Raw genomic sequence first — 17,217 nt, 5'->3', positions numbered from 1 at the left:
ACTGGTATTATCGAATTATACGGATTACTATTGTGGAATTTTAGTTGTACAATAGTTCTTAATTTGGATAATTAAATCTCTTTTCTTTGTTTAGATGTCAAGATCCACATTTAAAAAGTCTCATCAGAGAATTCAAGATTGGAGAGAAGCTAGAAAAAAATGCACAAATAGTATTATACCTCTAATTTAACTGAGCTAACTAACAAGTATTTTTTTCTGAGTTGTTTAAAATTTTTGTTACATATTAATTTTTTGACGTCAAAACTCATTTAATTGAGCTTATATGTATTGTTTTTGTGTTATATTGTAATTTTTTAAGCTCAATGTTTATGTGAACGAGCTCATAAACTTTATAATAAAGCTCATAATCTTTAAAACAAAACTCGAAAACTTTATTGTAAAGCTCAGAAACTACACCACCACCACCACCAGTTGTAGGGTGATATAGTCTATGAACTGGAAAAATTGTATTAGTTTGACATGAAGTTAACTTAATTTAGAATACATGAAGTTGTATTTTACTTATATGGTTTGGATTTATCCGTGTTTCCAATTTTATTAATTACAGAAGGTTCTATTTGGAAAGACAATGAAATATAGCAGGTCCATCCGGTCCGGTCCGGGTTTTGGACCATAAATCCGGGTAGGTCCGGGTTTGGTTTTAACAAGGCAAGTCCGGTCTCTGGTGTCTCCGGTTCAGTCCGGTCAGATCCGGTTTTGGACCGGTGAACACCCCTACTGATAACGATTTGACCAAACGTGACTCGACCCGAAAGGGTAAGCTGACCCAATATGACCCGACCCAACCCGGCTTCACCCAACCCGACTCGACTGATCGGATTGCCACCTCTAAATGTACCCAAGAAACGGTAACAACTCCAACTACTTCACATTTTGCAGAACAGAACTAAATATTGGAGAGAGCTAAACAGTGTTAACTCCCCATTTTCTCATGAAGTACCGAGTTGTCCAAGTAAACTCCCTAAGATCGCCATTCACATGACCATAGCCAGAGCAAATTAAAACTTATGTCTCAAGCAAAAATGGGTACCTTCTGCGTCCATTCACCTGTGAATACATTAATATGAGCGCCAACTAAATTGAGCTTAGAACGATAAGCCCATAAGCCACGAACAGCATTCTTCGTTACTTGTTCGAACACTGCAATTTGTATAATATAACCGTTCAGAAAATACTATAAGCTACCTGAAGAGAGTAACAGAATATATCTCTTCAGATATTAAACTTTTAGCAGCTAATAAAAGAAAGATAAACAATAAAACAATTATAGCCTAACTTGTTTCTTATACAACAACAACAACAACATCAGAGCCTTAATCCCAAAATGATTTGGGGTCGGCTGACATGAATCATCCTTTAGAACCTTCCAGGGGTGAACGCACACCTCAAAATGCGAATAAAAAAGGGAAAATGAAAAACAAAGGGAGAGCGAAAATGTAATGCAAAGTCAAGTTAAACTTACAAGTTTAAAAATCGAATTCCGGATTTCTTTTATAAAAACTTAAAGTTTAAATCGAGAGAAAAGATTAAAACGATTTTGAAAACCGAAATAGAATTAAGAATCCGGAATGCCTTAAAAGTAAACCAAGTAAAATATATAAGAAAGTGGTTGGTAAAAAAGTGTAATAAAAGAGAGAAGAACAAATAATTTAATTTTCTTAAATTAAATAAAAACACTAAATATGTCAGAAAAACATCAAATACTAAAAATCCACATGTATCCTTTCCCTCCATTGTGCCCTCTCTGTCACCATACTCTCCTCAAGCCCCGGAAATCTCCTCAAGCCTAACTTGTTTCTTATAGGCAAATATTTTTGTCTTCTCAATTTGTTGAGTTTTTGAGGGTAAGGGGGAAGTAGACATAGCCAAACACAACTATTTTATTAAAAAGGTCAGCATTCTTTGTCACTTGTTTAGTAATAGGAATATTTATAATAGTTGGGCCTTAACCATCACCTTAAGGTTTTGGTTGAGATGGTTCATCTATCATGGTATCAGAGCCACTGTGACCGGAGGTCACGGATTCAAATCCTGGCAACCTCAAAACTCCTCAAAAACTCGAAGTGGAAACCCAGCACACGGTATGGGGGAGCCGGTGCACAACTAACCACTCTTTAAGCCCAACGGGCATTTGAGTGAGGGAGCGTAATAGGAATATTTATAATAGTTGGGCCTTAACCATCACCTTAAGGTTTTGGTTGAGATGGTTCATCTATCAAATACTAGGAATTATTATCACGTGTGGCCACTTGTATAGCAAGCCTCTTGAGGATACTCAAGTAATGATAGTTTGGGAGTTGGGGGTGGGGGTGGTTCAGAAAATTAAAATTCTAACTGGACTAAACAATGTTATTGTTGGACCATATAGTCATATGCTATTTTGATAATGACAAGTGTGCTTAATTATATGTATACTTGTTGCTCGTAATCGTTTGTTTAGTTGTATTAGATTAAACATGGTTATACTTTGGCAAGACGATTTGTGAAGTCCCTTGTACTCTTTATTTCGTTTTTTGCTCTTATTTTACAAGTAATTTAATAGTTGAATTTAATCAATAAATTCACACTATCAAATTACACATATACACGCTTATACGGACAAAATTATCACATTTGATGTTTGAATGAAATACATCGTACCAGGGTTTTTTGTCAAGCGGCTTAGGATTCCAAATTCCAAAGTCAAAGTCCCACCACCAGCAGTTGATGTTATCTGAAGAAGAAACTGAGTGTAATTAGGCATTGCAAAAGTGAAAAAAACATGGTGAATGCACAATGGATCGATGCAGAATAAAGGGTCGTAAGGTAGTCACACACAGAGCAACAAAAAATACAGTAGTTTTGACAGCAGAATCAACTTTCAAAGATAATCTCAACAGGAATAGTAAGCTGCTAGATATGCAGCTTTCATTATTCCTGGAAATAGCTCCCCTCTCTCCGACAATTATAATACCCCTAACAAATGAAAAAACTGAAAAAGACTTTACCTTACTTTCATTTTCATCTACTCCATACAATAGGTTCACTGATCCAAACGGAATCCCTGAGAAAGCAGTCTAAGAAATCATAATTTGAAGTAAGCAATTCCTTAGCATTGGTAGAGAAGCAAAATCAATAATCATGGGCAAAAAAAACATAGATTAGAAGCTGGCAACACCTAAATGTATTACATAAAATGGCTTCTGTGCGTTTTTATTTTCCCTAGTCGGGAACAAGTTATTGAAGATATACGGTAAAGCACAAGAAAACAGTTTGAACTCAAAAAGGCAGTAGTCAAGCGAAAGCAATCTTACACAAAAGAAAATATACTAGAAAATTTCCGATATTTGTAGAATTTGATTCGAGTAATATCAATCAGAAGTCAAAATAATACATAATTTAAACAAGGAAATTATCCACCACATGTCCCAAAATGATTACAAAGACGGTATATGGCATATATTAGTTATTATGTTACGAATGTTAAGAAGAAAACCATGTTTCTCCAAATGATCACACCATATATACCAAGGGATATAGATATTCAAACATAAATGCTTTTTAGTCAGACACACACACAAGTCCGTGATAAAAAAAAAATTGTGGTATTGGTCACTGATACGGCAACGGTCTGTCGGTCACAGAATCCCAATATCGAGACTTTGTGGATGTAACGTAACGGATCACGGCTAATGTATGCAGGTTCTCGACATCTTCCCCTGTTCTTCAATATGAAATTTGAGTTGATTTTACATGTTTGTAATTTATATATCATTCTGTGTTTAGTTAACAAAATTACGATTTTTCAAGTGCCTACCTCAAATCCACAAGTTAGGGGATACCAAAAAGGGAAAAAAGGGAAAGACTTAAACAATCAAGTGTCGACATGTGGTCCACCTTATAAACTATTAATCCCTCCATTTCTTCATGTTCTTCCCAATTCACATGGCATGACATTTGAGAAATACAATATAAAATGCATAATCTCTTGCAACAGACGAAAAGACTTCTAGAAAAAACAATCATGAGTGAACATGTGGTACACCTTAAAGATCATCATTCCCTCCATTATTTTCATGTTATTCCTATTCATATACGACACCCCCACCCACCCACCACATGTTCTCCTGCCAGTATACCACCCTGCACCAAAGCCACCAATCACATTGACCCACAAATAAACTAGTGAAGAGTAATTTGTAAGTTTAACCTCAATTCGTTGTACATTGAGAAAAAAATTCACATTTTATTAGCTTTCAAAATCTGAGGTTCATGTTCGAGAATTGATGAAATTCAACAGCAGATGTTGGAGGATGGTCAGCGCGGAAGAAATAAGGCCATGGAAAAGGGCTCTGCAACAAGTGTGCGTTGAAGAAGCGACACGGCTATAATGGGCATTGGAGGCTGGTCGGGATGGTATGGTGTCGTGGTCACGACTGTAATCAAGGACTAGGTTGCAGAGCTAGTAACGTGTGAGTTAATGCAGTGGTGGGATGGGGCGTGTTGATTTATGAGAGAGAAGGGAGGTGACACAAGGTGTTTGTCCAAAGGAAATGGTGAAGGGTGGGGGAGGAGGGTTGTTCGGGTTTTTATTTGGAGGTTAGGTTATACACTAAATTATAAAATTTTAAATTGGTTTTTAAGTGGCAAAGTTGCAAAGCCATTTGTTAAGAAAAATATTTTTAGTAAATTGACCCCATAAAGCTTGCCATATACGAAAATTTTGAAAATGGGAAGATAACAATGAAATTCCATTGTAAAGATAGTAGGAAGAACATGAAGAAATTGAGGGAGGATATACTCCCTCCATTCAACTCCAAATACAACATGGTCCCATTACACACTTGCCAATGCAAGATTTGTAATGTAAATATCTTCAATTTTACGTTATAAAAAAATATAAAAGTTTGATATTTTAATTGCATTTACAAAGACGAATTAAACAAGATTCCACATGAATATATTTTCTCTTATATATTGCATGGAATATCGAATATTCTCTTCGAACATGAATAGTGTCAAAATATGAGATGTTGTATTTGGAGTTGAATGGAGGGGGTAAAAATTATGTTTTCCTTCAATATAAACTAATTTAAATAGTTTGTGTTCGGAGTAATGGTTAACATGATTTTTATTTCCAATAATATTCATTTTACTTGGTGTAAGCACGAATATTTAACAGAGTAGTACTTCAATATCAATTTGCTGAGAAGTCTACTAGATCTTCCAAGATTAACAGGCAGTAAATCTCTATCCTGGTGCTGGTGTTACTAGACCTCGTGTTGTCGCTCTACTTCACATAGCATGAAGGCCCTAAAACTTGCCAATGAGGCATGTGTCCTGCAATTCTGTTTGCAGCTTTATTGCTGATCCATCTGTGTTTATTCTTGCTTATCCTTTATTCGAAGGTGAAAAAAAAAAAAAAAAAAAAAAAAAGTTCTCACATTTAAAGGGAAAGCAAATAAAAATCAGGAAAGCACGATGCCACGATATTGACAAAGGGACCATATCTGAACTTTTAATTCCTCTATATAAAGCAAGTAAATATTCTACTGACAAATCAAGTAAGTACAATGATTCGGTTATCTTATTTCACCCTTCAAAAAGTACAATTCAGTAGATCATCCCTTCAAGAAGCACAAATCTTCAGAAGAAAGCGTATAACATGATGACCATGCTTGAAACTTGCAATTAAGGAAAACATGCCTTGCTAAGAATGCAATTCACAAAATCAAGGGAAAAGATACCTACCTGTAGGAGTGTCAAAGGCAGGTAGCATTCTATACGCAAGATCCTCAGATAAACGAAGCAATTGATTATCATATGATGGAATTCTCATGCCCTGCAACCGACAGACACGTCAAAACCACAGCACACATATAGCACATTCAGCACATCAAACATATTTATAGGACATATATTCAGATCAATCTATTTTTCTTATAACATATACTAAAATCTTTTTCTAAGGGGAAACAGTAAGGATGAGATGGACGCCTACGGAACTACAGATAGGTGAGCCTGCTACTAAAGCATTAAGAATAAACATTTCCTTGGATGTCTTTAGAAAAAAAAAAAACAAATGTTTTGAAATGTGAACGCAGTTGCAGGAAAAGACAAGTCACCTCTTCGTATTAAAGGAAATTAACCACATACTAAACAGGACCACAATGTGAATTTTTCATCGATGTTAACACTTTTCACAAATGTCCAAACTAATTTATCAACAAGACTAGCCCAGAAGCACTTCCTTCTACCATCAGGGTCTGAATTCTGAAAAATCAACGACGACCCTGAAATACGCCCAAGTTATCCGTTTGAAGTTTACCACATCTGCATATTGAGCCAATGTTTGCCACATTTATAGCGAACTGAGATCAGGCTATGACGGCCGTTTCCAAGATCAGGTCTTAAACCAAAATTTATATCGTAGCACCATGTCATGCATCTTCATTATAAAAAGAAGATAACTAGATTAAAAGACAAAAAGATAGTGTCTATAAAAGGACAAAGATTACTGAACCAATCAATCCCCCAGGCTATACAGAATGACGCATCTTAGCTGCAAGTCAAAGCAAAGATATCACTCTAAACATTGGAGATTGGAGATTGGAGTATGAATACATCAATTGACAAATTCCTCCTCTTGAAATCTTCTCATGGACATATCTTCACAAGGGAATTTATCTTCCATAGCCTTGAAGCAGATGTTCAAAAAAAAAAAGGCTTGTGCAGTCCCTTAGAACCCCAAATAGCCTTGAAGCAAATGTTCAAAATTATCTCCCTTTGTTCCTAGGAAAAAAACTGATAAACCTATAACTGAGCAACAAATCCAAATTTTGTTTAATCTCTTACTAAGAACGATAGAAATCCTTAAAGAGAGAAGGACCAGTTTTCTCCTCTAACTAGAACATAATACTTCATCACCTTGCTCTCAGTCTCAACCTACATATTAGAAACTATACCAGGGTTACCGGATTCACTTGGTAGCCTACGAATCGCGAATCATTAAGAGCGAATTCTATTCTGGCCCTTAATAAAAGCGTATTCATAGCGAATCTGGTAACCATGAACTATACCTTCAACAACCTAAAAATGCATCTCTGTCTAAATCACAAAGAAGATCTTGATAAAGGAACAAGGGAGTGTTTCTGTTGAAACCCAAGAGGTCAATCCTGACCATGGCAAAGAATGATTTACAGGGTTGTCTGAAGCAAATGTCATTCTGAAACAACAGATATTGATCATTTCTCACCTTGAAGCCAATCGACTCAAATCTGATTCTAGCCCACTGAAATCCACTTCCAAGACATAAAGCCCGTGAGAAGGTACCAAATTCTTACACAGCCAACCCGTTCAAGTCATGATTACATCCTTCCACAGCCCATCTTTATCAACAAAACACCAAAGCTGCTAGCTAGAATTGTCTACGGATGTCCGTGGCAAATGACATTCTGAAACAATACATATTGACCATTTTCTCAGCTTGAAGCTAATCGACTAAAATCTGATTCTAACCAACTGAAATGCACTTCAAAGACATAAACCCTATGAGGGGGTACCACATTCGTACTCAAACAGCCCAATGTTCGAACCCAATATGTATGTTTGATTACATACTTCAACGGGGCGTCTTTGTTGGTAAATCACCAAAGCCACTAGGTTCAATTGCTGCGCAAAGCATCCTAATCCAACAGCCCACTGTATGTTTCAGGTGAGAAACCTATAGCTCTCTTTTAAAAACCCAGTGGAAGTCATTTAACTTTTCACCTTAGTTTAAAAAAGCGCGGCTTGAGTGCGCCTACAGCGCGCCTTGGATGAGGCACTAGCCAAAACGCCTCGGTGCATTTTAGGTGCGCCTTTTAGACATGGCTCACCTAACAAGGCTAACTAATACGCACTTTCCATATCTTTTAGACAAGGCTCGCCATTTATTTTCCCCATTATTCTTAACTTTACTCCTTGACATGTTAGTCAACTTGAAAACTCCTACAAAGGCTATTGTTGCCCAAAATTTCATTTGGAAATTACAAATTAGTTATAAAAAATAGGGCACCTCATGTCCAAAATGCGCGCGCCTTCGCCTTTCGCTTTGCGCCTCGGCCCCTTAGCGCCTCAAACTAAGCTTTTCACAAGTCTACATGCTCCACAAAAACAAGGGTAAGAGAATGGACAAAGTTTTCACAACAAGCTCAGTCCACCACATTAAACATAAGCGTAATTTTCATCCTGAAAGCCTCTTTTGGTACCTCTCAAAACTTGACCCCCTCACGAAGTTGCACTGATAGTATCAAGCCCCCAAAATTTTGGGACAGATTGTGTGCATACAGAACATCACCCAGGCAACCACTGCAACCAAAATACCATTTCTAATCTTGCACTTCAACTGTAAACAAGTTCTTTGAAATCAGCAAAGAAAGACTTGGAAACTAACACCGCCCATCTAGTTTCACTTATGGCTCAGCCTTTAGTAACACGGATACCTCTTATCCCAGCTCACAATTATAGCCAATAAAAAGCTCTATTTATAGTTAATAGGCATGCTTTTTGCCTAGGAAAAATATGGTTTCCAAGTTTAGTTCTAAAATCAAAAGTAAGTCGAATATTGTGCGAAGATAAATTCCATATCCGATCTCTCCTTTCCACAAATGGGGAATGCTGCGTTTCATCAACATCAAAATTGCCATGCAATAATCCGTTTAAAGCATTTTATAGGGATAAAATATTTCACTTGGAGAATTTTATTTTCTAGCCAAAAATCAGATGTAGTGAAAAAACAGTCAACTCCACACAATAATTTGTTCGTCCAACTCTCAACAAATTTCGTGCAGTGCCTTGCCAAAGTTCTCTGATTGACATGTCCCCTTTGTGACAAGCCCATGTCACATCCCATTGGATATGCTTACTTTGAATATGCTTACTATAATCTACATCAAGCACATCAATAACGATTATTTTTTTTTTTGTCCAGATTTCCTTCATATTCTACATTTAATGTCATCGCCTATCGATCAGGCGATTCTAGGATTGTATGTACGGGGGTGCGTAAAATTTTCTAACAAAGAAAATATCAATTTTTATGAATAAAATTTTGTTTAGTTGGACAAAATGTATGGTGATATGGTAAATTGTTAAATACAAGAATTAAACTCATAACCTCTAACAAAAAAATAGTCTTAACAACCATTAGACCCACATAATTTATATGCTCCTATACTAAGCAAAATTGTAATTATTTTCGGGAAAAGGGGGTGCAGATGAACCCCCTGCACCCCCATGAGAAACGCCCCTGATCGGTATCAAATTCTATCTTCTTCTGAACTCTCCCTGCTCTGGTGGTGAAAGAGATTATATAAATATTTATTTAAGGGGAAAAGGGTTTGTTTTGTCAGTTGCCGCTCAAATTGAGAAAAGAAGATTAAAAAAAAGAAAAAAAAAAAAGGATTGTTGGACAGTAAAAGCATACCTTGACTGTTTAACATGTAGCCTAGATAGCAAGGTTAAACAGTGGAGGTTAACCAAAGTAACCTGTACAAGGTATGGGAAAGGTGAGAATTTCAAAATTCTAAACAATTTTCTCTCAAATAACTCAGCTATGTGAATATTTGATCAATGTTGCTCTGTTTGTAGGTCAACTCCACAGAATTTATTGGCAATGGCCCAATTCTCCAAAAATTCTTCACTATATTATCAGTTATAAATTAGAAATACCCTATGGTATCTAACGAAGTGCATTGAATAACCACACTGCATGCAAGAGTCAGATTATTGCGATTGTCAAACCCTTCATTTTAAGTGGTTAGTGGCGGCACTGTACAACAAGAATTATACCGACTGCGAGAGTATGAAACACAGTTATAAGCCACCTTTAACATTTTGTAAACATTATTAATAGCCAAGGGCCAACAAAGGGGAGGACGAGAAATAATACTCGTGAGAAAAGCTTCCAACTAGCTCTAGTTCAGCGACTAAAGAGGGGAGATTAGAAACTTTACAAAATACTCTAGGATAAAAGAAGCATCGGACATCAAAAGTCAATCAACTCCTACCAAGTAGATCACGAAACAAGCCCTATTATGTTGAGTGAGGGTAATCAGGGTTCGGAGACCCATACAGGACATGCAACCTAACCCATAGAAACACAAGTCCAAATAATGAAAAATTGATTTGAAAAGAAAAGCAAGTGACGTGTGACATAAGCAAATGTTAATCGAAAGCTTTTTTTTTAAGCTTAACAAGAGAAAGGGAAAAGTTCTCCCATTTAAATTATTCGGCAAGTCTTGGGCAACAACCAAGACGACCTATGATAGGGTAAGACGATCATTAATAGAAAATTCTAAATGCTCACTCCATCCTTTTAATGGACACAAGTTTTTCCTAACAATTTAACTACTTTTACAGAGGGCCACCTAGCTAAGCAAAATACTGCCTTGGGCTGGTTGGGTTGATCAAAGTCTTCACCTAAGGGGAAGAACAATGCACAACCTTCAATGACTGCATCAAAGATATTCATCCTTGCTAGAAATATGTGATGGTGACATCAAGTGTACCCTGAATTGTTCTCAACTTTGATTCTATCAAGGTTTACATTTTATGAACAAGTAAAATGCCATTACATTGAAGCACTAACCCAACAACGAATAATGGTCTTGCCACCATGGCATTATCATTATCAAAACTCAAAAGCATCTACAGCTTAGACAAACAACTCTGGTGATGGGCTAACATAGACAATGGTGCAAATCCAAATCACTGATCAATACGTATAAATAATACTAGCCAAGCAACCAACTTAAGAGAAAGCAATACCGTGGCATAATCACTTGCAAGAAAGTGTGCAGACAACAAACCTCCAAGAACTCGGATAGTTGTTTCAAAGACTGATACAGTTTTGTTCTGTAAAAATGACAAAAATGCCCAAATTTTAGGATCCATGAACATAATACATGCTCAAACCAGAAAAAAAAAATGCACATTAGTTCAACCAAAACAATTATATGAACTTTCCACGTGATTGGCACAATTTCAAAGGTAAAAGTTCTAAATCCATGTCCGACTACCCTCATTTTACATCTCAACCTTATTTTGATTGATAAAATAACTTTGTAAAATATCACAATCTCCAACGGATGACAAGACATCCACCAAAGAAGTCTCCCAGTTTATTTGGCAATGGAACACCTTTAAAATCTCTTGATGCCTTAACCTGCAAAGAAGTGAACCACTCTTGCTCAAACATTGGGTTAGATACTTCACTTTAGGAACTTTACCGGTGTACCACATGTCACTCAAGGATATGGGTATGGAATCCATACCCGACACTCCCACATTTCTCCTAAAAAAGATATAAGGGAGGCAAAGTAAAGGAACAAACTCTTATATGACGAATAGAATAAGTTTTTTTTTTACAATTTTAAGCCTTATCGTGAGGATCTTGCTATTTCAATATAAATACTCTAGAGGATTCAATATTTTCAAATAAATTTTTCTTTTTGAAGATGTGCTCCATACTCATATCCTCAATTTAGTGCAGGGTATGCGGGTTTGGCGATTTCAAGTCATGACGGAGGCTAACACTTGGATATGTACCCTTGGCCGACACCCATACCCACCCAAGTCAGAGTACCATGGCTCATACATAGTTCGTAGGATGACAAATCCTCAAAATTCAGCTCTATTTGAAGTAGACAAGAGAAAGACAATCTTTTAGATAAACTACCACATGGTGGCATTGAAGTAATTCATTGATATAATACTTTAGAAGATATCATGATAAATAACAGAATATGACAACCAAAGTAAAACCCTACTCAATCTGATAATTTTTAATGTCCACAAGTCAAAATCCAACTACAAGTCAGCCACAGAATCACTGAAAGGGGGTCAAACATTACATTAAAAGAGCAGAAGTTGTCCTCCAACTCTCCAAGACCATCAATTAAGGCAAACAGTTTGCTCCAAAAGACAAATATAGAAGTATATATCTGCGTCGTGAATTCACTACTACAAAATTACTTTCTAGCCTATAGTCGTTCTACTTGATTTTGCATTAGCAGGAATGACAAACAGAACTCAACAGATCACATAACTAGAAGAAACAAAAGCAACCAACAATGTCAAAGCGAAGATTTGCCCCAATCCATTCAACGGAAGCCGTGAACCGCTCCTTATCACCAAGTAAAGCCAATGTGTCAAGGGAATCAACCTGCGGCAATTTTTTTTTTTTTAAAAAAAAAAAAAAAACTCTATCAATAGGAAATAGGAATCTCAAAATGAGAAAGTTCAATAACTTCCCGATGAGATAAACATTAGTTTAGTGCAGAGATAGAAAATCATGGTTCATGACTCTTACTAAAGTTAGGGCATAGCCACCAAGAGAATCCTCTCCATCACAAGATAAAGGTTTTAACTCATCTCGTGGAAAAGCGTGCTGCATGTATCCATTAAAAGCATGATAAAACATTTCCTGAACCTGAAATGGACATCAATTTTGTTGTCTTATATTTGTACTTAACGAAAATTGGCTAAAGATCTACTAAATCTGAGAATCAAAATCTGGAGGCCTTGCAGAATGAAAATGTAAATTATAGCATGGTTTTATGAGGAGTGAAATGTGATATTTATGCACCCTAAACTCTAGCTACTCGAGACTATCACAGTAGTTATCAGATAAACTGTAAAAGTCTTCAAATAGCAGGCAGCATAAAAGAAGTAACAATGAGAGAGAAGTGATTTTTCATTTGGAACAAAATTTTGTGATCCACTAAAGAGTGGAAGTGTCCCTTTTTAAGTGTGCAAGTGGTCGTATCAGCTTAAACGAAAACTCATCATCCAATATTGCATCAATACAGATCCCATAAACATAATAAGGTAGCAAACCATCACTTATTCTTGTGAGAATGGAAGTTTCCTGGCGATCATTTATTCTACAGTAGAAGTTTTGTTGTTTTCAGTGTTTCAAAATGACATAAAAAATGCTGAAATAAATAATGTAAATGGGTATCAAGTTTAAAATTCCGGGGAGAATACCTCGTCTCTGAGTAACCTAGCTTCATCTGGGCTAACAATTTCGGCAAGTGATCTGCCAACGAAAATGGCAGCAGCTGATATTAAAAATATAAGACACAAGCGGAACCATGAACATGATTCCTGCATGACGACGTTGGATATATCTCTCCTGTAGGGTAAAATACCAAAATCAGCCACTATAAATGGCACAATACAGCATTGACTAGCATAATTTGAATTCTAACAATTCCGACACAAAGATCCCATATTTATCACCAATTACATTGATTCACAGTTATTCATCGAAGGGAGAAAGAGAGGGGACATACCAACTCGAAACGCCCTGCTTCTTTCGATCAATTCTTCAATTAATGTATCTGGTTTTCTAGGGTTTTTAGATTTCTCTGTGGGTGGGACTTCGAGAGTTTGAATGTAGTTTTACACTTTTACCTCAAATCCATCTACGCCCTATTTTACCACATTGGGTGAAATCCGTGCTAGGATGCGCACTACTACAAAATCTCCACCATAAAATGTTTCTAGTGTACCTATTCTTTAGAACTTAGGGCTTGTTTGACACGATATTTTAGGTAGCTTATTTGACTAAAATAGCTTAGTAACTTGATTTTTTTGCAAGTGTTTGGTAAGTAGCTTATTTGGTCAAATAAGGTACTTGAAATGGCTACTCAGGTAGCATTTGAGAAATTAGGTAACTGAAATTACTTATTTTCCATTTTGTACCCCTTTTATTCTATAATATTAAATCATTTTCACATCATTTTACTAAAATCAGCTACCTTTTCAGCTAGTTTGTCAAACATATTTTTATATAATCAGTTAGCTTATCAATTCTTAATTTTCAAATTTCCTTATCGATTACCTTTTCGTGTTTGATTTAGCTTTTTCGCTTTTAAATACCTTTTTTGTTTCAAATTAACTTTTCAGGTAGTTTTGCCAAACAGGGCCTAAACATGTTATTTCTGGTTTAATTTTACACTAGGTTTGTGATCCGTGAAATTCTCGGGTTTATCTGTTTTAATTTTGATATTTTTATCGTATTGTTAATATTTGTTCGAGCAATTAGTTGTTGATCCATTTAAAAATATACAATCTTGAAATATATAGAAATTAGTTAGTTAATACCTTATTTCTTTGACAACTTTGGTTAATTTTTTTAAATCGAATCCTGCAAGTGACAATGTGGTAACTACTAATTTTGAGAAACTTGACAACGGAGCAATGACAAAAACGACTCATTATATATACGTGTGTTTTACTCCGCAATATAATAAAGTGAGGTTTTAAATATTAAAAGTTGAAACCATCCGTATATAATACATTTCGTATGGAAAAATATTCAATGACGCCTTATAAGGTTGTAAACCGATCTGCCAAACGGGTCAACGAGTCGGGTTCGGTCGGATCAATTCGGGTCTCTCATTGATTTCGGGTTAATTCGGGTCAGGACGGGTCTTTTCGGGTTTCGGGTCTGTTTCGGGTTTGTTGTCGGGTCTGTTTTGGGTTAAGCGGGTCGGGTTGTTTCGGGTCCGCTCATTTTCGGGTCAATGAATAATAGAGAAATAGTCATTTCAAGTCTTCTCGGTTCAATTAGAGTTATATTTTGTCAAGCCATTTTCGGGTTTGGTGGTTTCGGATCGGGTCATTTTCGGGTTGGGTCAGTTAGGGTCAAGAAAACTCGGGTCATGTTCGGGTCGGGTCGGCTCAATTCGGATTTTCGGGTCACATTCGGGTGATGTAGTTCGGGTCACTTCGGGTCTCGGGTCAGTCTTTTCGGGTCAGATCAATCGGGTCGGGTTACTTTTGCCAGGTCTAGTTGTAAACTCAATACCTCAGTATAGTCATCTCCAAATTATTTCCAAACCTCTCCATCAACCCTCTCATAAAAATATTTTTGAAATCTTATCACCACGTGCATGTTTCAAATATTATTTACATCCGAAAAACATTTATTATATCGATAGAAAAATATTAGATATGATTCAACGGTATGGTCGGTATTTATTCTATGTATTACGAATTAAATTTTCATTTCAATTGCTCAATAATCTGAAAAACATTATTCCCTAAATCCGAATTCCAAAAGGTTCACAAAACTTTTTAAGTTCCTTATTACTATTTCAAGAATTTGATCCATCTCTTGTTATATTTATGTCCACGATCCTATATACAAATAAAAATAGTATTAAAGACTATAAAAGAATCTATTCCGATTTTGAAAAAAAAAACACATAAACTTAAAAATATATGGATTAGAATTTAGAAACCATATTATTTAATATTTATCTGAAGGTTCACTTTCGCTTCCTTTTAGAACATACCTTGATAATAGTTCATATGAAATGAAAAAAAAAAAATATATGTTATAGATGATTATACTCATGAATACAAAAATACAAATTCAAATAGGTTGATCGGGAAAGAATAATAGTAAAATTACACAACAATATACGCTTAATAACAAATTTAAAGAAATATTATAAGATCTTCATTTTGAGATCAACGATCATCTTATAATGGTTAAAAAAGTATAAACCACTTAAAAAGGTAAAGTAAATTTTATTGAAAAACAATCAAAAGGTGGGAGTTGGAGAAAACTTAAATTGGAAGAGAAAATGACATAATTAAAATATTAATTATTGTCATGATGGTTCAAAAAGTAAATTGTGAAATTTAAAGATTTTTCATTCAATTATTTATACTTATTTATTTACCATTAATTATGAGAGTAGTTATTTTTTTTTTTAGGAAATTATGAGAGTAAGTTTTATGTGTTATTACTTTTTTGACAAAAAAAACACATAAACTTAAAAACATACGAAGTAGAATTTAGAATTCATAATATACTATTTAATATTTGCTCGAAGATTCACTTTCGCTTCCTTTTATTACATGTGTTAGAGATGATTATACTCGTGAATACAAAAATACAAATTCAAATAGGTTGATCGAGAAAGTATAATAGTAAAATTACACCACAATATACGTTTAATAACAAATTAAAAGAAATATTATAAGACTTCTATTTTGAGATCAACAATCATCCATTACTTATCAGTTTCTACCTTACGTTTTTTTACCTTTAATTTTACCTCGATTTCGTGCCTTTTGTATTTCTTCCCTCTTCAGATTACTCATGAGATGGTTTGGCTTATCTGCATTCACATGCATTTCATGGTACTTTAAAGTTATATAAAAAATACATTGACCAAAAGATTAAACATCGACCGGCAAAAACTTGACAAACGAATCAAAACATTGTCACATGTAAGTCACTTAAATTAAACCAACTGGAAAACATGAATTCAAATATAAAGCAAACGATTCATAAAACCAACAACATAACAAATTAAAATATACTTTATTAGACACAACCACAACAACAACAACAACAACAACAACAACAACAACAACAACAACAACAACAACAACAACAACAACAACTGTTGGAGTATGTGTCATCGACAATAATGCGATCACATGTTTAAATCTCATATTAAGAATACACAAGGGATTGTAACATTTTATTGTCAACTGATCCACATTAATCGGTAATGATTGGCTGACTAGAGTTTGACATTACTGTCGTGTGACGGTGGTGATCAGTTGATCCCTTAAGGTCATACCTCTAGGAAAACATTCTTAATTGATTATTTAATTAATCGTATACTGATACGAGTTAATTAATTCCTTAAATTTGACAAATGATTTTGTGAGTAAAGTTACGCATCTTATTGTAATTCGATTAAATAAGATTCGGTCTAAGTAATTGAATTATTTTATTACTTAGATTTGTTTATTGTTTATGAAACAAGTGAAATAAGAATGAATGGTTTATTATAAGTACAAGTTGTTGTGACTTATAATTCCTTGATTCATTTTAAGTACTTGTAATTGTGAATTACTAGTTATTTTTGTATGTGATTTATATTTGTTTATATATAATGATTTTTAATAAGTTAAAAATGCATTATTAAACTACATGCCTAGTAACATGTTAAATATGTCACATTACACATTTTAACAAGTGACAAACTTAAAATGAACCCTTATTTTAAGAGGGTGCCGTGAATATAAGGGGAAAAGGGGAGATGGTGGGTGAGTTGCTCTTATTAAGAGTAAAAACATTATGATTATGTTTGTATAGACCTAGCCTACTCTAGGGTTCTTGTGAAGACCAATTTGAGATAT

At 35.0% G+C, this 17,217-nt stretch overlaps 1 protein-coding gene across 4 annotated transcripts in view; it reads right to left on the bottom strand.

The window, feature by feature from the left end:
* The window catches only part of LOC141639039 (alpha-mannosidase I MNS4), a 32,273-nt gene extending 18,724 nt beyond the window's left edge, over nucleotides 1–13,549 (bottom strand). For 2 of the 4 annotated variants that reach the window (XR_012542340.1, XM_074448222.1), the window contains exons 1-9: nucleotides 13,338–13,533; nucleotides 13,030–13,177; nucleotides 12,353–12,472; nucleotides 12,113–12,205; nucleotides 10,810–10,896; nucleotides 5,752–5,842; nucleotides 3,009–3,064; nucleotides 2,662–2,734; nucleotides 1,052–1,161 (exon numbers count right to left, since the gene is read on the bottom strand). Coding sequence is in view for 3 of the 4 variants with exons in the window: in XM_074448222.1 (XP_074304323.1) it covers nucleotides 1,052–1,161; nucleotides 2,662–2,734; nucleotides 3,009–3,064; nucleotides 5,752–5,842; nucleotides 10,810–10,896; nucleotides 12,113–12,205; nucleotides 12,353–12,472; nucleotides 13,030–13,155 (756 nt within the window). In the remaining variant the exon portion in view is untranslated. Of the gene's footprint in view, nucleotides 1–1,051; nucleotides 1,162–2,661; nucleotides 2,735–3,008; nucleotides 3,078–5,751; nucleotides 5,843–10,809; nucleotides 10,897–12,112; nucleotides 12,206–12,352; nucleotides 12,473–13,029; nucleotides 13,178–13,337 lie in introns of all 4 variants that reach the window. The other 2 variants (XM_074448223.1, XM_074448225.1) reach the window with 2 other exon arrangements.
* Between the last annotated feature and the right edge of the window lie 3,668 nt (nucleotides 13,550–17,217).

Source organism: Silene latifolia, unplaced genomic scaffold, assembly GCF_048544455.1.
Source record: "Silene latifolia isolate original U9 population unplaced genomic scaffold, ASM4854445v1 scaffold_260, whole genome shotgun sequence".
Lineage (NCBI taxonomy): Eukaryota > Viridiplantae > Streptophyta > Magnoliopsida > Caryophyllales > Caryophyllaceae > Silene > Silene latifolia.
This window is presented reverse-complemented; position numbering and strand designations above follow the sequence as displayed.